Source organism: Phoenix dactylifera, chromosome 8 (genome assembly GCF_051530095.1).
Source record: "Phoenix dactylifera cultivar Ajwa chromosome 8, Ajwa_hap1_PhDact_Kaust_v1.1, whole genome shotgun sequence".
NCBI classification, from domain to species: domain Eukaryota; kingdom Viridiplantae; phylum Streptophyta; class Magnoliopsida; order Arecales; family Arecaceae; genus Phoenix; species Phoenix dactylifera.
Window position 1 is genome coordinate 31002267 of NC_143197.1, and position 24397 is coordinate 31026663.

General features: G+C 37.2%; 2 protein-coding genes across 3 annotated transcripts; one reads left to right on the top strand and one right to left on the bottom strand.

Moving 5' to 3' along the window:
* Window positions 1–1628: 1628 nt before the first annotated feature.
* LOC103702838 (uncharacterized) lies at window positions 1629–3632 on the bottom strand. The gene is made up of 4 exons (XM_039124998.3): window positions 3484–3632; window positions 2845–2971; window positions 2505–2719; window positions 1629–2278 (listed from the first exon to the last, which is right to left on the bottom strand). Exons 2-4 carry the CDS (start codon window positions 2935–2937, stop codon window positions 1981–1983), a joined length of 606 nt encoding a protein of 201 aa, XP_038980926.3. The 5' UTR covers window positions 2938–2971; window positions 3484–3632; the 3' UTR covers window positions 1629–1980.
* A 5430-nt stretch (window positions 3633–9062) lies between these two features.
* LOC103702837 (kinesin-like protein KIN-5A) lies at window positions 9063–24176 on the top strand. 2 transcript variants are annotated; one of them, XM_008785418.5, is made up of 23 exons: window positions 9063–9317; window positions 9692–9903; window positions 9997–10126; window positions 10220–10378; window positions 10468–10941; window positions 11152–11249; window positions 11341–11497; window positions 11587–11656; window positions 12114–12190; window positions 12306–12359; window positions 12450–12530; window positions 12604–12715; window positions 13167–13253; window positions 13342–13517; window positions 13595–13756; window positions 13838–13945; window positions 14031–14189; window positions 14287–14370; window positions 22739–22944; window positions 23051–23152; window positions 23283–23392; window positions 23493–23644; window positions 23740–24176. In XM_008785418.5, exons 2-23 carry the CDS (start codon window positions 9746–9748, stop codon window positions 23959–23961), a joined length of 3138 nt encoding a protein of 1045 aa, XP_008783640.2. In that variant the 5' UTR covers window positions 9063–9317; window positions 9692–9745; the 3' UTR covers window positions 23962–24176. The 2 variants fall into 2 exon arrangements, with proteins under 2 accessions (XP_008783640.2, XP_038980927.1); XM_039124999.2 differs by having other exon boundaries at window positions 9180–9317; window positions 14028–14189.
* The last annotated feature ends 221 nt before the right edge of the window (window positions 24177–24397 follow it).

A 24397-nucleotide genomic window follows, 5' to 3' on the forward strand; every position in this document is an offset into this window, starting at 1 on the left:
TATAGGAAGCCGAGCTACCCTCAGCACCCGTCTAGCCGACCTCACCAAACGCATGATACGACCTTTCAACGAGTTCGGCTTCACCAACAATTGCACCCATGTGTGCACCTACGCTCTCCTACATGGCCGTATATTATAACATTACCGCACCATGCTTTAATAGTTGGACCTCGACAGTCAAAGGACGGCACCATGACTACTCCGACCATACCTCGTTGTGACTGTCAACACCTTACCGTTCTCGAGAACGGATATCACCACACGCCACCAACTAGTCTTAGCTGCGCGCCATTCGGCTCAGAGCCACGCCCTCTCTCATGATGAGGAGGGACAATGCCTCTGCCATCTGGGTCTCTCCATCAGAACTATAAATAGCCCGGTCAGGTAACTTCTAAGGGATTTTTTGGCTGAACCAAATTTACTCTACTTTAATTTGATCGTCGGAGGGTCCTTACCGAAAACACCGGTAAGGCTTTGTGCAGATCTGTGGCTGCCATCGCGCAGAAGGTGGCCCCCGTCTTCTTCTTCCAACCATCAGCGGCTCTCTCGACTCCTCCGGCGTGGTCACCCTCGGGCCAAATTTGAATTACAATAATGTGGATTGCGAAAACAACAATGTTGTTTCTACGCTTGCTTGCTTTCTGCAGTGTCGGAGAGTTATAATATGCTACTTATAAATATTGTCAGATGGCTTCGGAGACGCCTGTTTTTGCAAATTTTTTATATAATGTTGAATTCTATGACAGTCAATTTTAATGCACTTATTCTCTCAATATGAAGTGCCATTTGAATATTTGATTGTTGCAATATAAAGTAGCTATATGGAGTGAAACTCCAAGATTAGAAAGAAGATGCATGATCTATTGTATTTCATAGCTAGTGGAGATCATGGGACGATATTCGGGTTCAGTTGATAAGCAAGATAATAGGAGTTGCTTCTTGGATTTCCAAGAGATAGAAAAAGCCTCTAGAAAAGTGCAATAAACCTGTGATGGATCATCTTGTATAAGAACAATTAGCCCAATCTAAATCAATGGAAGCCAACAAGCAAAGAGAGCTAGAGGAAGAAAGAAGAATGTCTTTGTCAAGTGAAGACTGCATGTAGGGAGGCTCTCGAGGTTTACACAAAACCGGCTTCCAAAATTAACAGAATAAACAATAATCACTCTGGTAATTGTATGTCGAATGAGTCCACAATTAGATGGATCAATGGTAATTCACTATCAAAGACTGAGATTTTAGGTTTGAATTTTGCTGCATCAATGAGGTTAAAATATTTAGCAAACCAATTCCATGAAGCCTATTTGAGTCCATACAAAGGCTTCTACAGTAGCTGATTGGCCCCTTGTTTGATAAACCTAGGAGAAAATATTTTGGAAACCTCCTCTCTTAAATCTCAATGTAAAAAAGAATTATTTACGTCCAATGGAAATAAAGGCCAATTTCAAAAAAGCGAACATGGAACCATGACTAGTTTGGCCATGTGGGCACAAGTTTCATGCTAGTCAATACCTACTTTTTGAGTAAAACTGGCACTCTGGTGCCATTATATTCGTATGTTATTTTGTAAACCCACAAAAAATGAGTTTCTTGCTCGGTGGAAGAGGGATGATGCTCCAATTTTGATTCTGGTCTAATGTCTTAATTTCGATAACCATGGCATTTTGCCAATTTAAATCATGCCGAGTAGCCAATTGATCCCAAAGGTTTAAGCTGATAATTCAAGTTTAACATCCGAGCCAACAACATAAGTATCAAGTTTAGCAATACCATCATTTGCCTTGCAAGCCACCCAAACTTGCAAAACAATTCACAACACAACCCATAAAAATGGCATTAATTGGAGAAAGATGGATATCTACAAGGATGCAAGCAACTATTCATGTAAAGTCCGATCACATTTTCTCAAATGGGCTGGTGATGAATGGCAATGCCGGTGTCTTCTACCTTCTTCCTGGTGCTAATCTCTTTGCTCATACTTCAAGCTGCCGTGTGCTTATCCTCCTCCATATCATTATCGCCAGTTAAAACTTCTCTGTACTCGCCTTTGGAGTCTTCCGTCTCCCCAAAATAGTCCTCTCTCACGTTCATCGTCAGCATCAGATTAATAAGCCAGAAGATCGAGGCATCGAGGTTCAAGAAGGCAGCCCCTCCAAAGACGCCAGTCTTCGCCGTGGGGCAAGCATACTCAAGATCTTGGTGCACATTGTGGATGTGCTGAAGTGCCTCTTGGATAGTTCCCGTTAACATCATTCCTGCCCCTAAAAGGGTCAAACCCCTGATGAAAAACAGCCATAAATCAGTAGAGAAATTAAGTTTCAGAATTCAGTAAACTACTTCAGTTTGAGAGAACAACAAGAGCAGAATGATATCATAGTTTACATATCAATCTACGAGAAAGAGAAACTAAAAGACATGTCAATTGAATAGCAAATTTAAGCATCACCAGCTAATGCCAGAAGAATTGAGAATAGCTTTATTTCTTGTTGCAAAGAAGAACTTACACTGCGAGTTGGAAGAATACAAACAATGTAGTGTTTTGGAACATGACTTTCCTAGGAACGGATTTGCCTTTGTAAGGGAAGAACACAGAGAGAATCCCCAGAGCGGCAGAAATGAACACTGCGACAACTGAGAGGGCACCTAATGCAACGGTCGGATCGCTTGGAAACTTACAGATGATGACATCCTTTCCTTGAATTGGAGTTCCATAGGGAGGCTGCATGGAGATTAAATTATAAAAAAAAAACACAATAAAAATTATAAGTAAAAATTTTGAAATAAATTCTAAAATCAGAAAGCTTCGACATGAAAAAACTCGAAGAAATTAGTAGTAAAATTGACCTTTTTCAATTCAGCGAATATGCCCAGAATAAAAGATAACACGCCGAAGAATGCAGAGGAAAAGGCGAGCTGTGCGGTCTGACTTGGAGCCATTAGGTTCTGGCGATCTGGCCTCAAAACAAGACCCCTATTATAACCATAATCGAGAAAGAGAATTAGTAAGAGTGAAGGAAAAAAAAACCATCCATCAAATAAATAATGAATCAATAAATCTAATCTATTAAATAAATAAACAAACTATATCATGATCAGATACATGTCAAAACCAAACAAAAAAAAAAAAGAATATTGACAAGAATGAAAACACTGAAAACATTAAGAGAGAAAACAACACATGACGTCGTTTCTTTTTTTTTTTTCAAAAAAAGAGGAATGGGGAATCAGGTGCTTGTCTCCTCCTTTTTCGAAAAAAAAAAAAGAGTCCGATTCTTAGAGAACTGAAATTCAAGATATCTTGCAAAATTAGTTTTATGCAATAATTCAGAACAAAGTTTCTCAAAAATATGATTGTCGCCATGAATCTAAAAGGCTAAGATTAATTGATAAATAAAGCTAAACATATCGAGATTCAACAGTTGAAGTAAAAAAGAAAAAAAATGAAAGCGAATCAAAAGATTAACAAAATAGTGGTTTTCTTACCTCTTTCTCGGATCCTCAAGGCCAAGAACCCGAAGGAGAAGAGTCTTCCGAGGACGCAAGGTGACCAATTCATACACTTTATAACCACGACGAAATCAGCCTTCTGTAATTAAGCCCAAAATACGGGATTCACTAAATTTGGCATGCGGACTAGCTGGCGCCCTGGATTCGAAAAGATTCACCTTTAGAAAACACAACCAGCGCCGCCAGGAACCAATCCGACGTGGGAATGACGTGTCACACAGGCATTCGATCATATCCTGCCACGTCATAAGGAGAATGGCCAGGGTAAGTTTAGGGGTGCCTGATGTCGGATTGCGAAGGGGCTGCTACTTTAAAAAGGGCCATGGTTGTTTGAGAAATTACAGAATACCCGCTCTTAATTTTGTCAACAGAGGTGACAGATTGGCAGGAGACCCACAAATTGAGATATGAATCTTCCCAGGATCTTGGGTAGATTCTTCCATATCGGCTCGTCGAGTTCAACGGAATCGCTTGCCGTTCTAGGGAAGAGAACGGGTCTAACTTCTCCAAAGCAGTATTTGGGAGATGAAATACTGATTGTGCTAAAATTAGTAGTCCTCATTCTTAGGTTACCCTTCAAAGATGGACAAAAGGATGAGTACGAGCATCATCATTCGCTTGCACATGTAGAATAATTTCTTACTTTAATGGCCACCCCAAATTTAATTTCTTTCCAAAAGTTGAAGCCCACCATCATTCATGCCCCAAATCTTTTTTTTTGAGGTTATAAAGTCGCCCCATAGCATTGCTATTCAATCAATTCTTACACTACAGCAAGAATCAAATCCAGAACTTCTAGTTGTTGTATCTAAAATCCAACTAGGTATATTTAACGAAACTAACATGAAAAAGAAAGCAAGCTTTCAAATATTTTTCTTTCAACTCGTTCAACTTAAATCTCTCAAGAAAAAATTAGAAAAAAATTGAAGAAATCGCAACAGTAGAGCTTAATCAAGCATTGTACTACCAAGTTATAGTCTCCAAAAGTTTGGCATACGACTCAACATCCAGATGTGGCATATCTTGCTCCTGAATCCTGTCCAGCTCTACTCATAGTGGCCTAAGTAGTCTATATTGAGTATGAGAATCCTACTAGCAAGATTTTTTTACAAAAAATTTACTTTAAAATAAATATTTTATAATTAGATACTTTATAACAAATGTATTTTATTGCTCCCCATCTTTTTAAAGTTCTCGATTCCACCTTTGAATTTGGATGGATGGAGAGCACTAAATATTCAAAAGAAAATCAAAACTATTTAACTCAAAAGTATTCTGCCTTCTTTCTCTCAAGAATTCAATATAGTAAGTTTGTCCTTTATTTTTATTCTTTCTTTGTAATCATGGACCGACAGTTCACCTTGTATCATCTATTATTTCTCCCAAAATGGCGGGGAAGAGGGTGGGACCAATCACGAAGAGATCTCAAAAAGTAAGGACAAAAATAAATAAATAAAAAAAAAGAAATCTAAAAAAATAAAGAATTCCTACCTCTTCTTCCATTCCCGTCAAATTCATGAAACTAGACTAAGTTTTGTGTTGCTTGTTGGTCTTTGATAACTAAGAAAATTGGAACTCCCATACAATAGTCCGTACATCTCCTAGGGTGATTCACTTCACTTAGAAGTCTCTAATCCCTGATTTTCTCAAAATTAACTTTGACAGTAGCATATTGTATGGTAGTTCAAATGAAGGAGTAGGATTTGTCATCCATAATCGAAGGTCATGGTTGATAGCAGCAGAAGGTTGTCACCTCTATGGCGTCACAATTCCGCTTGAAGAGTTGATAGGAGTTTTGGAAAATCTGGTTTATGCAGACACGTTGCTTAAAATTGACATTATGATGGAGGGAGACTCGAAATAGTAAATTTGAGGAAACTGTCCATAACGATTTACACACAATCTTAGCAGATTTGAGGAAACTAATTTCTACGTTGCTTCATAATAGCCCATATCTATAGAAAAACTAATAGTCCAGGCGATTGAATTGATGTATATGTTGCTGCTCGGTAATTTGAGAGTCGGCTCTATTAGTATACTCGTTGTTGCATAATATGTTATACTCTAATTCTAGTGGTTGTATAAATATGAAAGAGCGGTATAATTAGCTTCCATTCTCTTTGATAGGGTTGTTGGCGACGATGCTCACATTTTGTTCTATTGATGCTTCTTGAGGGAAGCTAATAGTGCAACTAATTAAGTGGTGTCCTATATAGCTGATCACATCGGATCTATGTTATAAGACTCTACTACATATCTTCCTTATTCATTGTTTAATATTTTGTTTGTTGATTCTCACACAATGTATTTGCACTTGTTTGTTAAATTTATCTATTTTACCAAAAAAAGGGTAGTGCACTGGTGTCATACTATAAAAAGAAAGCTAAGCTATTGCCACTTCTACCAAAAATGATACAAGCAAATAAAACCATTTGGTTTTTATCAAAAAAAAAAACATTTGGTTCCACCCTTATTTATTTCCAAATAAGTTTCGATCCTAATATATCCTTTTAAAGTCAAAACTAAATGTTTTTTTAGGGTATCTACATATTGTTTCTAGTATTTTAGTGTGGCTTTCTTAGCGTAAAAAATTATTTGTAGGTTCCTAACATGATGTTTAATTAGTTTCGAGTACCAAAATTCATTCAATCCAAATTGTTTTTGCGTGCCTGAGGATTTGGTTCATAAGTAGTTCTGAGTTTGACCTAACAAATGAGCTGAATTTGGTTTGGACTATCATGGTCTCCTCATACCGATCAACTTTTGGGTTCAAATAAAATATATGGCTAGAACTACTAGGAAATTCTTAAGCCAAGCATATGTTTTCCTCCAAAAAAAAAAAGAAAAAGAACAAGCATATGACATATTCTATTGGCCATTTCACTCAAAAAAGACATTCTATTGGCCATGCAAAAAAGACATTCTATTGGCCATGCAAAATTCACAATGTCCAATTCAATTTAGGGTGAGTAGTTTAAAAGTGGATGATATAGATGTTTGCGGATCTTTGCTGGGCATATGGGTGCAACAATGGAGTGCTATGATGATTGTTCGCCATACAATTGTATATAAAAAAAACAGTTCTTTTTCATTTACTTCAGCAAATATGCTCTCCTACAATTTGAAATTCTGCATAAAAATAAGTATCTTCTGAAAAATATGCTATTAATGCTTGCGGCAAAGTGTAATGAAATGTTATGAGTTCCCTTGCAAATGTCATGTATATAAGGTCAAGTTTAATGCAGCCTTCAATTCAAATCATTTGTGCTTGGTTTAAAACTGGCACCTTCCAACTCCAAGGCATGCCAATAAACCAAATCCTACCTGCCACCATCTATCTTCTGAACATTCTTTTCCCTCTCATAACATTGTCCATCTTCTTCACTTGGATCAGGTCTCAATCTACCTTATGCCTGAATTTTAGACCCCAGATCCAACCTTGCTGCTTTGCAAGCCAGGACAGGCCAGGCCAGCATCTTTATTGGGTTAAAGAGCCTAACCCACCTCTCTGTAAAATTCCAACTTTGGATTTTTCCAAGCACAACCAATAGAGATCTAATAGATTAATTAAAATTCGTTGGTATATATTGTATTAATCTCCCTTTAATTCCGTTTGGTTTGGTCTCCAGCGCGAGGAAACATGGTAGAAGCTCTCATGCAATCATGTGTTTTGGAGTCCCGGGAGATGGTGGACTGCAATTGCGCAGTTGCAGGGGAAAATGAAGGTAAAAAGGGGAAATCTTCCCCTTGATCAAAGGTAAGTCATGAAATATTGCAGGCTTTAATTGCGATGTTGGCTTTGAGCCTTCATCACTACCCCTTCAAAGCTTGCTACATCGTAGCTGAAATGATGATAATAACACATTATCAATATTTCTATCACTATTACCACACCTCTGCAAAAAGGTTTCGAAAAAAAAAAACATTGGCAGGTTCGATCGTCATTTTTATTGTTTAATCTATTAGATTGACTTGTTCATATATGATACTAATCGCAGAAGCGCATCGAGCAAGTACTCTACAAACAAAATTGAGTGCAGAAGAATTGATCCAAGACTTTTTTTTCTTTTTTCTTTTTTAGTAGTTTTAAAGAAAGATAGGGCACAAAGCCTAATCAATCAAGAGTAGATCTAAGTCGTATGTGTCTAATTGAGAGATCAAAATTGGAACATCCATGCCTTGTAGTTTCCATTTTCTTCATTCTAGACCACTAGAACCTCCTACTTTCTCTACATTGCGAGCTGGTTTTCGTTGTACCTTGCTTATGTAATTGTCCTTCTGTTTATCTATTCAAAAAGTCTAGCAGAGAAATTCTATATAGTCATCTTCATAGTGCTGAGAACATGGTAAAAGGAATATCTACCTAGTAATTCTAAGATTTCTCTAGGAAAGGGGAGGTATTTTGATACACTAGTAATAACTGGATCAAAGTAAAGCAAGATTGCACATGACAAGATAGACGGTGTCAAATTATGATATTCGTTTAGAGAGAGAGAGAGAGCATTAGAAAATGGAAGAATGATAAATATCAGGTTGTCAAATTTTACTGAGAGGTGGGTGAAGGAGCAGTCGAGAGAGAGGGTTCGCAATGTCTTACAAACAACCAAAGAAAATGGAAGATAGATGAAGAAAATGGATTCCCCAATAAGAGATATTTCAGCTTCCAGCCATTTCTAATAGTCACAATAATGCATATGTTCTAATAACTTCTTTTGTTAGGGGGGCCAACATTTGAGTTGGATTTGATGTATAAGTAGACCCAGGATTCATCTTCCCCCAATCTAGCTAACTATTCTATTGAATACATCTTTGCTTGTATTTGTTGTTCAATCCTATAAGCAATTAGTAGGAAAATAAACTAAGTAGGGCATGGTGTTTGCACCCCTAAAAGGAGGTCATTTAACCCTAAATCAGTCAATCCCCTAACTTCTACGAATGTTGCATCTCGATCTCACAAGTCCCTACCGGCAGATTTCAATAACATGTAGGTTCCATCTTCATCATGAATAATGAATGTTTTTTATAGCATTACGTTAACTAAATTCTTCGAAGAACCACAACAACACTCTAAGAACATTCAAACACATGACAGTAAACAAAGAAAACCTTCAGTAACAATCTTATTGATTGAACTCTTATTGCTGTTTGATGTCATATCATATCAGTATGTAGAAGTTCTAACCAATCTTAGTTATCAATTAACTTCAGCCGTCAAATTTATTTCATTGTATAGTTGAATTCGTACTCGGAATTGCCTCCTCCATTTCAAAATAAAAATATCAGCCATTCTCTTGCAATCTCAGGAAACATCCAAGAAAAATGAGTGACCTACTTCCAGGCATCCTCCAAGCAACGGTATATTTTTATTGTTGCGACCCACAACGTTCGAAACTCATCATACCCCTTTTTCGTACATTTTAAAATGAATAAATTTAAAACGAGGCCCACCTTGGCTCGTTTCTAACGGTCGAATTCGACCAGGGCAGGAACGGCTCCTTCACGCCGTCGTGAGAACGGTCGCCATTTTTAACAACGCTACCTCTTCTTTAATACCTCTTCTTCTGTTTCCTTTTTAAAGTAGCTGCCCCCTCCCCTCTCTCCCAGCGCCTTCTCTGCCCTTTCCCCTCTCTCTCTCTCTCTCTCTCTCTCTCTCTCTCTATTCGCAGCTCGATTATGAGCTATATGGCAACGAAGATTTCAAATTAGCGATTAAAGAAGTCATTGCCGGCTCCCACCTCTTCTCCTGGCTTTTGGATTCTTCTTTTGGTTCATAGCGCTTCGAATTGGCCATTGCCGGCCGTGCATTGACGGTACGTTGTGCTCTTGCTTTCATCTCTGTCTCTTTCTTCGTTTTATTGTTCCGATCGCCCTCCATCCCCCTTTTCCGCCCATCTTTTTCCGTTTCTTGATCAAAAAATCTGGTTTTTATTTGTCTCCCTTCGAGGACATTTAGAAAGATTTGTGTTTACTAGTATATTCTCGTCTCGAGCTTTTTAAAGATTTTTTGGAGGTTTGGTATCGGTGTCTGTGGATCTTGGTGCATCGGAATGTCTTCCAATCGGTCGAAGAACCATGTTAGGGTTTCTTCCTTGAGCGTCGTAGGGTTCAAGAATCGGGGGTTCTGTTCGGATTTATGGATTTCGGAGTCCACGATTCTTGAACTATTTTCCTTTTGGTTTTGCAGGTTGGTCCGGGATTTTTGTATTTGTTTTCCTATACTTCTTTGAGTGGTCAAGGAATGGATAGCGTGCAGAGGAAAGGGAGCTTCGTCTCGATGTCCCCCTCTCATACCCCGAGATCCAGTGATAAGTACCGTTCCAGCGACAGCAATGGGAATTCCAACAGCAAGCATGATAGAGATAAGGGGGTTAATATTCAAGTCCTTGTTCGATGTCGGTAAGCATTCAAAAACACACACAAGAAAAAAGGGGTGAATTTTGGCAATTTTGCTCCAATTTATAAGTTGCTTAAATTTTAACATTAATTTAGGCCATTAAGTGAAGATGAGATGAGAGTGAGCACCCCAGCGGTCATAACCTGCAATGAGATTAGGAGAGAAGTTTCTGCCACTCAGAATATTGCCAACAAACAAATTGATAGAACCTTTGTTTTCGACAAGGTGTGAATGCATCCCATAACTTCTATTTTCTTTCAGAGATGGAAATTTATCTGTTGGGTGAAACAAATTATTATCTGCAATAATTCCATGCAGGTCTTTGGCCCAGATTCGCGACAAAAGGATTTGTTTGATCATGCTGTTGTTCCCATTGTGAACGAGGTTGTTGAGGGTTACAATTGCACAATATTTGCCTATGGTCAGACAGGCACCGGAAAAACTTACACAATGGAAGGAGGAGGGAGGAAGGGAAAGGTAATTTTACTACTCTTGCTTACATATTAACTAGCTCAAGTTAAGTTCCTGACACAGGTTGTAATTTTGCTCTTTGGATGGTGTTGTAGAATGGAGAGTTGACGAGCGATGCTGGCGTTATTCCAAGGGCTGTGAGACAAATCTTTGACGTACTTGAGGCGCAGAGTGCTGAATACAGCATGAAAGTCACATTCCTTGAACTATACAATGAGGAGATAACAGATCTTTTAACTCCTGAAGAGTCTAAATTCTCAGATGACAAGTCCAAGAAACCTATAGCTCTCATGGAAGATGGGAAGGGCGGAGTTTTTGTGAGAGGGCTGGAAGAGGAGATGGTTTCTTCTGCAGGTGAAATATATAAGATACTGGATAAAGGGTCAGCAAGAAGGCGCACTGCTGAAACTCTACTTAACAAGCAAAGTAGTCGATCTCACTCCGTATTTTCTATAACAATTCATATTAAGGAGTGCACTCCTGAGGGTGAAGAGATGATCAAATGTGGAAAGCTTAACCTTGTAGATCTTGCTGGTTCTGAGAACATTTCACGCTCAGGTGCTAGAGAGGTGTGTAAACTCTCCCACTTCTTGCTAGTAGGAAAGGATCTGTTTTACGTATTGCATGCAGACCATACTTTCAAATGCATCTTAATCGAAATAATTCTACAAATATTATTATTTAGCTAGCAGCTTAGGACAATGCTTTGAAATGCTTGTCTTGGCAAAATTTACCAATATACTCTTTGAATTCGGTCTTTAAGATCTTTATTATTGCAGGGAAGAGCAAGGGAAGCTGGAGAGATTAATAAAAGCTTGCTTACACTTGGCCGTGTCATTAATACTCTAGTTGAACACTCTGGCCACATTCCATACAGGTGATTCAGAATAAAGATACTCTAATTTATTGTAAGCTTCAAGTTTGATGATACAGTTTTGGCTAAGGTGTTTGAATTTTTGGTTTTGCAGGGATAGCAAATTGACAAGATTATTGAGGGATTCTTTGGGAGGGAAAACAAAAACTTGCATTATAGCCACAATATCACCTTCCATACACTGTCTGGAAGAGACACTGAACACCTTAGACTATGCATACCGTGCTAAGAACATCAAGAATAAGCCAGAGGTGAATTGTTTTTCTTTTATTCGATTTCATTGTTAACAAGAGCTAAATCTCTTCCTTAGACAATAAAATTTGGCTTTCATTGTTCTCAGGTTAATCAGAAGATCATGAAATCTGCACTTATCAAGGATCTATACTCGGAAATCGACCGCCTTAAGCAAGGTAACTCTTCCAGTATTTAATTAAGCTCATATATTTATGCAAAACACACTGATATCTTAAATCAAAGTTTAAAGAAGGTTGTGAATTGCACTCTGAATTTTCTGTAATAGCTCTGAAAATTTGGAGCTGCCTAATACTGATTATAATTATGTGATAATTAAATTTATGTGTGAGTGGGCCTAGTCGATAGTGTTCGGGTCAATCTAAGCTCCCTGAGTTTCAAAAACTAAGAGCCTTAAAAGATGGGAATTTTTACAGCTAGTTGTTGATGCCAATTATCGGTCTGATAATGTATTTTATGCCTGTAGAATAACTTTATGGTAACTACTCCAGGCACTAGAACTTGCCAACTCAAGTTCCTTTAATTCTTAAAATGCAACAAAATTCTAGAAATTGTGTGTATTATGATGATACAGGTGTTCTTTATCTTACAAGTTTGCTTCTGTTCTTTGAGCAGAGGTATATGCTGCAAGAGAGAAGAATGGAGTATACATTCCACGGGACCGCTATTTGCTTGAAGAAACTGAGAAAAAGGTAGCAACTCCCCCCCCCCCCCCCGGGTCTGTGGCGCTCTCTCTCTCTCTCTCTCTCTGAAGACATTTTTCTTGATGATGATGATGTAGACCAATCATTTTTCATATATTTTCAGGCCATGACAGAGAAATTGGAGCGCATGGAACTTGATTTGGAATCCAAGGATAAGGTAGGTTGTTTGGTCATTTGCGTGCATATATATATATATATAGCTATATGTTGTAAGTGGTTTGACTCTGGAACTATATTATGTTAACAGCAACTGGTTGAGCTTCATGACCTTCACAATTCTCAGAAAGTATTGAGTATAGAATTACGTGACAAGCTTGAGAAGACTGAAGTAAGGTCCATGCTCAACCTTCAATTAATATCTATTAGTGCTCGCTAGTAACCTCATCCTTTTGTCCTTGTAGAGAAAGCTGGAGGACACCGAACATGCATTGTCTGATATAGAACAAAGATATAGACAAGCAATCTTCACTATTAAAGAAAAGGAATACTTGATATCTAATCTCCTAAAATCAGGTGAGCAAAGGACTACCATATTCTCATCAAGAGCCTGTCACTTGTACAATATTGGAAATTTCTTTAAAAAAAATAAAAAGTCTTTGTTTTACACACCAAGAGATGCCTTTTCGATAATTTTTCAATAGCATCTGGGATTTGAATCAAGTCAATATCCTTTTCTATTGTATTATCTAGACATGCTTTTCATAAAGACGGGCTTGTTTGAGTTCTTATGTGTAAGATGTGTGCATCAGATGTTCCCCCTTCAGGATGACATTCGTATCTATGTCTATCTGATATGGTTTCTGCATGTTGTGTATTGTTTTTTCCCTCTTGAAAGGATCTTTCTTTTAATAGTGAGAGTTCTCAGATGACAATACATTCCTATCATGTTCTCTTAATCTAGAAGTGTCTTTTTCTGATGTAAGTGCTCAGACAATCATACATTTAATTTCCCTTTTACTTTCAGAGAAAGCCCTTGTTGATCGTGCTTGTGATCTTCGATTAGAGCTAGAGAATGCAGCAGCAGATGTATCTGGCTTGTTTTCAAAAATTGGTCAGTGTCTATTTATTGAAGAATTCAGCATTAACTGTGCAACAAGGTGTTATTGTCACTGCTGATGCTACTATCTGTGGTTTTTCAGAACGCAAAGACAAGATAGAAGATGCAAACAAAAATCTTGTCCATCAATTCCATGCTCACTTGACTCAACAGCTGGATCTTTTGCAGAGGACTGTCTCAGATTCTGTCATGCAACAGGAGAATCAGCTGAAAGAGATGGAAGAAGGCATGCAATTATTTGTCTCTAAAAAGGCCGAGGTACATCAATGGAAATATCTTGAAACAACTAATTCAGCTTTTGCATAGGAATTGACCTTCAATGCTTTATTTTATAGGCTACTAGAGAGCTCCAAGGGTGTGTAGGAAAACTGAGAGAGATGTATGGTTTTGGGATCAGATCATTGGATGATTTAGCAGGTGAACTAGATGAAAATTCTCAATCAACTTTTGGAAAACTGAATTCACAAGTCATTGCACACTCTTCTGCTCTTGAGGACGTAAGTATAAAGTTTCTCCTTGAAAATGAATCTTTTATTTAATTATCACCCTCTCAAGTACTGATTCTGTCCATTGTGCAGTGTTTCCAAGGTATTGCATTGGAGGCTGACAAGTTACTCAATGAACTTCAAAGTAGCCTATTTAAACAAGAGGAAAAGCTAAGTGTATTTGCAGAGCAGCAGCGAGAGGTTGGTAGCTGCTATATAACCATGGTTCAGATGTTGCATTTTATTACCTGGGATTGATTCTCTCTAATTAAGTCACCAATAGCAGGGATTAGTCAGAGCCGTAGAGACAACAAGGTCTATTTCAAATATCACCACAAATTTCTTCCTAACTCTAGATGTTCATGCATCCAAACTAAACAAGATTCTGGAAGAATCACAAGCTGTCCATGATCAGAAACTTTTTGAGCTTGAAAAGAAATTTGAGGTGATTATTTTTCAGATTCTAAACTAGTTAGCTGCCTGTTAAATACAAAATGAGTTATTATGCCTTTATTTTTATCTACTTTGTGTTGTTTTTGCAGGAATGTGCTGCTACTGAAGAAAAGCAGCTGCTAGAAAAGGTGGCAGAAATGCTAGCAAGTTCAAATACCAGAAAGAAAAAGCTGGTATGCCAACACCTTTTTCTTAACAATGTCAATTACTAGGCTTACTTTTTCTGTGTTCCTAAATCTTTTCCAATGAAATGCGATGTGAAATACTTTGTTTCTCAATAATGTATTGCTGGGAACCTGTTTCATGATGGTTCTCGTTATCACTTAATCGTTTGTATCCTTCGAACTTTGAGATTCTATAAGTTAACTTTCTTTTATTAAAAAATAAATAAACAATAGTACATAAAAAAATAAATATGCAAGAAATTGTCTGAAATGTAAATATTTCTAGTAGATTCAAAGTTGCATTAGATATGAAAGGATCTTTGATATTATTGTTTTACATTGACACATCGTCTTGGGAGATCGCTAAAAAACCCACCGAATTTAATAAAGGGCGGTGCATACCTTTGATAAAGGACAATTATTGACCTCATATACTCAAGGAATTAGGGGGACTTATCATGTATACAGATTACCATTATATGCACTTTAAATATGATTAGTGAAAACTAGCATCCCATGCCTTTGGAATCTCGTTAGATGTTTTAAATTTCTAGACCTTGCATTTCTAGATGCACTTTCCCTAGTGTGTAAAATAATTATGTACATACATACAGACAGACAGATTGCCAATACTTACATGAATACATATTTTTTATGTTCATGCATATGCATATTCTCCAAAAACACTATCCAGATCTATTGTGTTAGATCATTTCCTTTCTAGGTTTGTTTTCTAGAAGTTTTCCCATATCCAAAGATGTTTGCCCCTTCAACATAAAACTACATGTCACTTCTTTACCTTGTCTCTTTTGTATGGTTGGGCATTTTTGGTTAAGGTTTATCTTTTGATCTTAGAGAACATTTTGATTAAACCTTGAATTTAGGCACAAGTTGGCAAATTCTAAACGGTAATACCAAATGACTCTTTGATTCGGTCAGACATAGTTTATATTAAATTCAAGGAGCATTAAAGTTGTATCCTTGTTATTGGGCGTCTTGTGCCACCGAGGTCTAAATTCTTGGATTTCTTGGATGTCTTGATTAGAACTTTGATTGAATTATTTATTTTGTTTGAATTAATACTTCAATAAAATAAAAAAATATACTTGTATCAAAAAGAGAGGATGGCTCATGGCACGAGACTCCTGTCGCTATGGAGTTTCATAAGGGTCAGATGTATGCAGTCCCATCCCCGCATGCAGAGAGCTATTTTCGTGTTTCGAACCCATGACACTTAGGTCATAATGAAGCAACCTTATCATTGTCCCCAAGCTCATCTTCTACACTATCAAAGAAATCATAAAAAATGATGAATTTTAGAAAGAAATGATGTAAGCATTAAAATGAATTAAATAGTTTTGAGCTTGAGATCAACCTTTTGGTTAAATTGGTGGCACATAGTGTTTTCTTTTGATGGCCTAGCTTGCTTTCATACTCTTTGACATTATGTTCTAGCAGTTTTTTAAATGTATAAGTATTTGCTATGCATGTAGGTCATAAATTAAGTTTTTGATAGGGAAAGTAATGGCTATTGGATTCTTGTATGTGAATGCTCCAACTTATTTTGGATTAGTATTTCAAATGTTATACCAAGTGTCCACACATCAATCTAATACTACACTTTCAGAGAAGAGATATATTAATAATTGATAAAATTTATAGTTACTTTTTGATGGTTTGCTATAATTAGAAATTGACTATAAATGTTGAATAGCTTTGTCAGACCATCCCTGCAAAAGTAAATAGGGAAGAGATGTATTAATAATTGATAAAAATTATAGTTACTTTTTGGTGGTTTGCTATAATTAGAAATTGACTATAAATGTTGAATAGATTTGTCAGACCATCCCTGCAAGAGTTAGGAAAGATGGACTCTTAGGGGTGCAAGATGTTGACATCCTCCGTAACTAGCTCCATTTTTAAATATTTTTTCCTTACTTTTGGCATACTAAATTTAGTAGGATGGCTCTTTTGGCTGTTACAAGGTATTGTGCATTGTGGACTGAGTTGGTGATTGTTGGGCCTTTCCTCTACCATCTGGTTTCCCTAATGAGGCTAAGGTGGTCATGAAAGTCTATAGTCTGTAAGTCTGTACAATGTAGCCATTTGGGCCTTGGATCATAACTGGTCATACAAGAGTTCTTCCCCATAGTTTTTAATTGTTGTTATTTTTAATTTCTAAACAAGGGGTTCTAACCAAGGTTAGCTAAAATAGTTACCAGGGCCCATACCAATCAGGTGTGGTACCGGTTTGGTGTGGTACCGATTTGGTATTGTATCGATACATGGTATGTGCTGGCATCGATCATCAAATTAGAATGCCTTTTTTTTAGTTTTTTCAATTTTTTTATCATTTAATCAAATGTAATAATATTTTTTGTTTTCTAAATGATTTAAACCCTAAGTTGATATTTTTTATGTCTTTTGATATTTTTGTTGCAGTTAAAATCTTAATTTGATGTTTTTATCATCTGATACCCCTTGAATCGTACTTCTTAACCCTAAATAGACATAATTATATAATAAAATATAATTAAAGTAAATCAAGTAGTATATTTGTTAAAAACAATAATGAAATACAAAACATATAATCAATTGGATATATTTAAAATACAACATACATACGACATCTAAAATCTGGTAGAGAGTCGATGTCTCTCGTAGATGTCGAGATCATTAACGTAATCACGGGCACATTAGAGCACCCGTCTAACCACAGAGTGTCATAGTCTTATATCTAATCCCATAAGGTACACGCCTTGGATCATAACTGGTCTTAGATTTCTCGTTGAAGCTTCAGCTCTAGCAACTATCATCTATCTGATAATGTAGTTGGAGGGGCGTTTGCAGGCAATAAAATCCAACCCATGAGCTTCAGACCCACCGTATCTGTATCTATATGGGTTGTAAGATTTCTCGTTGAAGCTTCGGCTCTAGCAACTATCATCTATCTGATAATGTAGTTGGAGGGGCGTATGTAGGCAATAAAATCCAACCCATGAGCTTCAGACCCACCGTATAAGGTACACGCCTTGGATCATAACTGGTCTTAGATTTCTCGTTGAAGCTTCGGCTCTAGCAACTATCATCTATCTGATAATGTAGTTGGAGGGGCGTATGCAGGCAATAAAATCCAACCCATGAGCTTTAGACCCACCGTATCTGTATCTATATGGGTTGTAAGATTCGACATGCAATTTGAAATCTTATACATCTAGAGATCCTACTCTACGTACGAGGTCATATGCAGTTGTATCTTATCCTTCTGAAGGACCTCGAGGAGCCCATCTCTTGCATGCAATCATATCCTCACGAACTCTACTAACTTGTGCACTATGATTTATAGAGAAAATGATCAAGAGATGCTTAAACAAGGCTACCATACTACCCAATCTATTCAATTAAGAGGGCATCGTCCATCCTCCTAGCATAACCACGCAAAACAGGGCAGCCCATCTCCTGCATGCAATCATATCCTCACGAACTCTAATAACTTGTGCACTATGATTTATAGAGATATGATTAAGAGATGCTTAAATAAGGCTACCACGCTACCCAATCTATTCAATTAAGAGGGCATCATCCATCCTCCTAGCATAACCACGCAAAACAGGGCACGGAGAAAAAAGCAGGTAGTTGCCCGGTGCAGCTTGAAAGGAAGATGAAAGGTAGCTATACAACCCTATTGGAGAGAGTACAAGAGTCAGTTTATTTAAATTCGGAGACCAAGGAGAGCAACAATGATAATTTTGATGATCATGGCTAGAAAGGGAGTGGAGGATATAAGACCACCATTTATAAGATACAATCTTAGAGTGGTCTTCGATTCACCAGTGAATCCCAGTTTATGCATGCCACACAGGATAGGGGATCATAGTGCACAAGCTCGTAGAGCTAATGAAAATACGAGCGTATATAGGAGACAAACTCTTCGAGATTGTTCAAGAGGATATGATGTAGCTATAGATAATCTCGTATGTGGAGTAAGATCCCTGCACGTATCAGCTTTTGAAACGTACGTTGGAACCTATTATCTGCATCCACATGCAGCCTACAATCTATATGGATACAGATATGGTGCATCTGAGGCTTCGTCTTTTAGTGGCTACTATCCTACATAACCTGAAGCAGCTTATGGGTCGAATTTTGCTACTGGAATATTCAGATGGCCCCCCTCATAGCTGTATTATCAGACAAATAATATTTTCTAGAGCCAGAGCTTCAATAAGAGATTCGAGACTAGTTATGACCCAAAGTGCGTACCTTATGGGATTAGCATCTGAGGCTTCGTCTTTTAGTGGCTACTATACATAACCTGAAGCAGTTTATGGGTCGAATTTTGCTATTGGAATATTCAGATGGCCCCTTCACAGCTGTATTATCAGACAAATAATATTTTTTAAAGCCATAGCTTCAATAAAAGATTCGAGACTAGTTATGACCCAAAGTGCGTACCTTATGGGATTAGCATATAGGATACAACGCCTTGTGGTTGGAAGGATGGTCTGATGTGCCCTCTACGAGAGACATCGACACTCCACCAGACTTTACATATCGGTATGTATGTTGCACTTTAAATACATCTATTTGATTGTATGTTTTGTATTTCACTGATTTTCTTTACAAATATACTACTTGACTACTTTAATTGCATTTCATGATATAATTATGGTCTATTTAGAATCAAGAGACATCATTTAAGGTGTATCGGATGATAAAAATATCAAATTAAAATTAAAATCATTCAAAAACTAAAAAAAGTTGATTACATTAGATTAAATGTTAAAAAATTAAAAAAAAAATGTAAAAGATAGGAATGCCGACAGACCGGCACGCCAACGTACCATGTGTCGATGTTACTCTATGAGAGACATCGACAATCCACCAGACTTTAAATATCGGTATGTTTGTTGTACTTTAAATACATCTATTTGATTGTATGTTTTGTATTTCACTGATTTTCTTTATAAATATACTACTTGATCTACTCTAATTGCATTTTGTGATATAATTATGGTCTATTTAGAATCAAGAAGCATCATTTAAGGTGTATCGGATGATAAAAATATCAAATTAGGATTAAAATCTTTCAAAAACTACATAAAGTTGATTACATTAGATTAAATGTTAAAAAATTAAAAAAAAAGTAAAAGATAGGAATGCCGACAGACCGGCACGCCAATGCATACTATGTGTTGATACATTACCACCTCGGGTTCCGGTATCGATACGTTATCAAGAAGCATCATTTAAGGTGTATCGGATGATAAAAATATCAAATTAGGATTAAAATCTTTCAAAAACTACATAAAGTTGATTACATTAGATTAAATGTTAAAAAATTTAAAAAAAAATGTAAAAGATAGGAATGCCGACAGACCGGCACGCCAATGCATACTATGTGTTGATACATTACCACCTCGGGTTCCGGTATCGATACGTTATCAAGAAGCATCATTTAAGGTGTATCGGATGATAAAAATATCAAATTAGGATTAAAATCTTTCAAAAACTACATAAAGTTGATTACATTAGATTTTATGTTAAAAAATTAAAAAAAAATGTAAAAGATAGGAATGACGACAGACCGGCACGCCAATGCATACTATGTGTTGATACATTACCACCTCGGGTTCCGGTATCGATACGTTATCAAGAAGTGTGAGGATCCGTGCGGGCGTGTGTTTAGTCCCACATCGGTTATTCGCTGGGTAGATCTTGGGTACTTATACAGGATCAAGGAACCCAAATAATAACTTCCGGCTAGCCATTTTGGGTGAGGTCCTGGGTTGTTACAAATGGTATCAGAGTGGACCCGGCCCATAACTTATGTGGACTAGGGGACACTGCAACACGGATCCATTGGGGTTGACCACGGACCGATCGTGGTGTTAATGATTAGATTTGAATGGATTTGAACCCTTAGCCTGACGAGGACGTCAGGGCTTGAACGGGGGGAGTATGTGAGGATCCGTGCGGGCGTGTGTTTAGTCCCACATCGGTTATTCGCTGGGTAGATCTTGGGTACTTATACAGGATCAAGGAACCCAAATAATAACTTCCGGCTAGCCATTTTGGGTGAGGTCCTGGGTTGTTACAAGAAGCATCACTTAAGGTGTATCGGATGAATAAAAATATCAAATTAGGATTAAAATCATTCAAAAACTAAAAAAAGTTGATTACATTAGATTAAATGTTAAAAAATTAAAAAAAATAAAAAATGTAAAAGATAGGATTGCCGACAGACTGGCACGCCGATGCATACCATGTGTCGATATGTTACCACCTCAGGTTCCGGTATCGATTTAGCCAACCTTGACTCTTATATTTCTTCAAAAATCTGTCTTGTTATGTCTTAATTTAGCCTTTCTAAATTTGTGCAAAGCTAAACTAGTTAATCCTAATAGCTAGAATTTCTAAACGGATTTTTATCATCTTCTGATATTAGTTAAGATATCTTCTTAGAGCTCTTTTTCTGTTTTTTGAAGCATTGATATCTAAAATAACATTGCTCTTGTTTTAACTATTACAATCACTAGTGTCGGCCCTTAGAAATACTGCAGTTGAATCATAAATGGATATCCCTGATAATAATCTTCATATTTGAAACAGAGATGACCTCTTTTTTGGTTTCCTATGTGCCATCGGCACTATCATTTTGTAGAGGCAAAAACCCCAGAATCTCTTGCATGAATGTGAGCCAAGTGTTGAAGTGCTCCTTCATGAGATAATTTGCTTATAATCAGTATGCATTGCATGTAAAATACCCTACACACTATCTAACAACATATAGAATGGCATGTATTTCTATGTAGATTAAATAAGCTGGCCCTGGATCACCATGAACAAGCACCAATGAAATAAGGAATAAGAGGTGGAAGAGAAGAAATTATATAGGAAATAGAGTTATTTTTAAGGGAAAATATGAAGCCCAAGAAACAAACTCTCTCAACACCTGACTTCTCTCGCCTAAAAAGCAAAGACACTACATGATCTCTCTCCTCCTAGTCTCCTCGCTCTCGATGGGACACCTCCCCAATCTCATGTCCCTTTTTAAAGCTGAGGTCGCTAGCCTCTCCTACTCTAAGAATAATACAAACTCCACACTGTGTCCTATTCTAGACTCTACCAACCGGCAACCTTATTGGACTGGGTTCCCTCCAAATTTAAAACACTTAAAGATCTTTTCCATCTCAAACTTGCATCCTCTTCCAAACAAGATAATAAGACCACCTAACTTCATTAATCACTAAAAGACAAACTATGTCAACTAGAAAACTAGGATAAACTTGGAATAGAATCCTAGTATAAGCATGACAAGCAATGGTACCAAAATTGCATGTCATCCTTGAACAGTGAAATTGTATGTTGGCAAGATTCATTTCACAGGATAATCTCACTCGAGCTTGGTGTAACTCGTGAGAGCTTGGAAAACACACCACCTGAGTCTACTTAATCAACATAGTCATGTGCTTCCCCTTGTATAAGACCTTAAAATGAATCCACAAGGTATGGATCACCATGAAAATGAATCACAATGCGTATATTCTTCTCCTTGTATGAGACCTTAAAATGTATTCAGCTTTATTCAAAATAGAAGCCACCCAATTGAATCATGAATATATTTTGGTGATCTGGTAGTTGGTTTTGGGTTGGACTGACATCTTAATATTACTCTCATACACTTCATAGAGGTGCGAGCTGCCCTCCAGAGCTAATGTGTGGTGTAACATATGCTCATCTCAGCAGTCATCCTCTCATGTAGTTCATTGCTTGCTTGCTTTGCCATTAACACAAATTTCCTGGTATTTGCAGCATGTTACAGTGTGTAAACTTATCCTGTTATGTAGAACCTTGCCAACATTTATTCCTCACTAATAAAATGAATCAGAGGTGTGGCATCAGGCAGTCCATTACCCTGAAAGGATTTGATGCATCCTGACAAGGAAACACAATAGCTCAAAGAACAAGTTTAATTTTGTAGGGGGTGCCTTGGATGCCTTGTTACCTTTTCTTTTTGACATCCTGTACATGAGAAGAAATTTACCATCAAGTAGGTATGGAGTGGCTACTAATATCAAATCCCAACATTTTTGAGATATTGCAAACCTCCTTTTAGGATACTGCAGTATTTTATTTTCATATATGTCAGTTGAAGAATCTAATTCAAACTCAAATACAGTACCATCTTGAAGTAGGTTACTCCCTTACTCCATAATATGTACCCCATATATTATACTCTTTTCAATTATTTCTAGGTTCAGCTTCAATTTATGCTGCAGTAACCTTCAGCATTGTGCAGCTGTGTTTTAGATACATAAGATTTGTTTCAAAGGCATCTCATCCTTAAAATCTGAACTGTGCTATTGTTGCTTAGGTTCAAGAAGCAATTGGTGGTCTCTGTCAGAGTAATTGCGATAGAACCAATAATCTACGGAAGGAAATGGCCATGGCTCATGATTTTGCTTCATCTGTTAAGGAACAATGGATGGTTTACATGGAAGATACTGAAAACCACTATCTTGAGGATGCTGCTTCTGTTGAAAGTGGACGATCTGTCTTGGAAGAAGGGTTGCATCATTGGTCAGTATGACTGCCAGCTTCTAGTCTTTTATTGCGACATTAGCTTATTATTTTTCATGTTGCTGGTGTGAGTTCTACAACACTATCTGACTTATGAAATATGCAGCATGTCAAAGGCAAGAATTAGCTCACAACAATGGAGAGATGCTAAACATTCCCTGCAAAGCATAGGAAAAACCAACGTAGCATCAATAGATTCCCTTGTCAGGTAATTGAATTTAATCATTTTCAAAATCCAAATTTGAATAGGCAGCGATATAGCACCAGTGTATTATATGATCAAGTATTTTGCATATGTAATTTTGGCACATCAAAATCTATCTCTTTGGTATTTATAGGAGCGTTATGGAAGCCAATCAGCTACTACGTGCCAAGTTGTCTTCTACTGCCTCTACTGCTCTCCAAGATGTTGATGTCGCAAACAAGGGTCTCCTTTCCTCCATTGATGGTGAGATTTTATTTGCACCTACTATTCTTATTTCTGAAACATCAATTCAGATAAACACAGGTATTGTGTTCTGGACTGAACATGCATACTCTTTCTGCAGGTTTACTGAAACTTGACCATGATGCACACGAGAGCATTGATTCCTTAATCATTCCATGTCTTGGCGAGTTGAGAGAACTGACGAGTGGACACCATCGCAAGACTTTGGAGATCACAGAAAATGCAGGGAGGTGTCTGGAAGAAGAGTATCTGGTAAGCATGTGCTAAGAGAGATAATCGCCTCTTGGTTTGAAAATTCCAATGTACTATCTTGGTGTTCATTGCATCTCTGTTTGCAATTTGACCAGGTGGATGAACCAACTTGTTCAACACCAAGGATACGGGTAATCGGTTTGCCTAGTGTGAAATCCATTGAGGAGCTGAGAACACCAGCATTTGAAGAGCTACTGATGTTATTTTGGGAGGCAAAGTCAGATTCCAAGCAAATAAATGGAGATATAAAGCATTTTTCTGAGGCACACGAGTTTCAATCGCAGGCTCCAAGGCTTCCCCTTACCACAATAAATTAAGATTCAGGAGTTAAAATAGTTATATTGGATATAGTTCTCTGTACAGAATAGATGCTAGTCTATAAGTTTGTAAGCATCTTATCCATTCCTTATATCATTTGTTGAGGAATTATCTGATACGTGATATAGGTAGATTATGTATGATTCAAATTATTGTTTATTTTTGGTATACCAAGACAGATTAAGTTTTTGGGATTTTCCTTTTTCAGCTAAAACAGGCAGAGACCTGTAAACAAATGTGTTCTGTGGTATGTGTTTTGTTGAAGAATTTGTGTCACAAGTGCTTTGTGTTGCCTGTTTTATCGAATTACTTGAGGCTATTTCAAGGTTTAAGTTTATTTAATATCCAAAGGGATGTTAAATGGTGTTTTTCAGTACAAGTGCTTTGTGTTGCCTGTTTTCTTGAATTACTTCAGCCTGTTTTCTTTGATTTTTT

What these genes read in the sequence shown, in the direction of transcription:
- LOC103702837 (XM_039124999.2), top strand. Translation starts at nt 9,746, where the DNA reads ATGGATAGCGTGCAGAGGAAAGGGAGCTTCGTCTCGATGTCCCCCTCT. An exon ending in GAAGAAGGGTTGCATCATTG is followed by an intron (nt 22,945 to 23,050) that starts GTCAGTATGACT and finishes TGAAATATGCAG; the next exon opens with CATGTCAAAGGCAAGAATTA. An exon ending in GTCTGGAAGAAGAGTATCTG is followed by an intron (nt 23,645 to 23,739) that starts GTAAGCATGTGC and finishes CAATTTGACCAG; the next exon opens with GTGGATGAACCAACTTGTTC.
- LOC103702838 (XM_039124998.3), bottom strand. Translation starts at nt 2,937, where the DNA reads ATGGCTCCAAGTCAGACCGCACAGCTCGCCTTTTCCTCTGCATTCTTC. An exon ending in TATTCGCTGAATTGAAAAAG is followed by an intron (nt 2,720 to 2,844) that starts GTCAATTTTACT and finishes ATCTCCATGCAG; the next exon opens with CCTCCCTATGGAACTCCAAT. An exon ending in GTATTCTTCCAACTCGCAGT is followed by an intron (nt 2,279 to 2,504) that starts GTAAGTTCTTCT and finishes GTTTTTCATCAG; the next exon opens with GGGTTTGACCCTTTTAGGGG.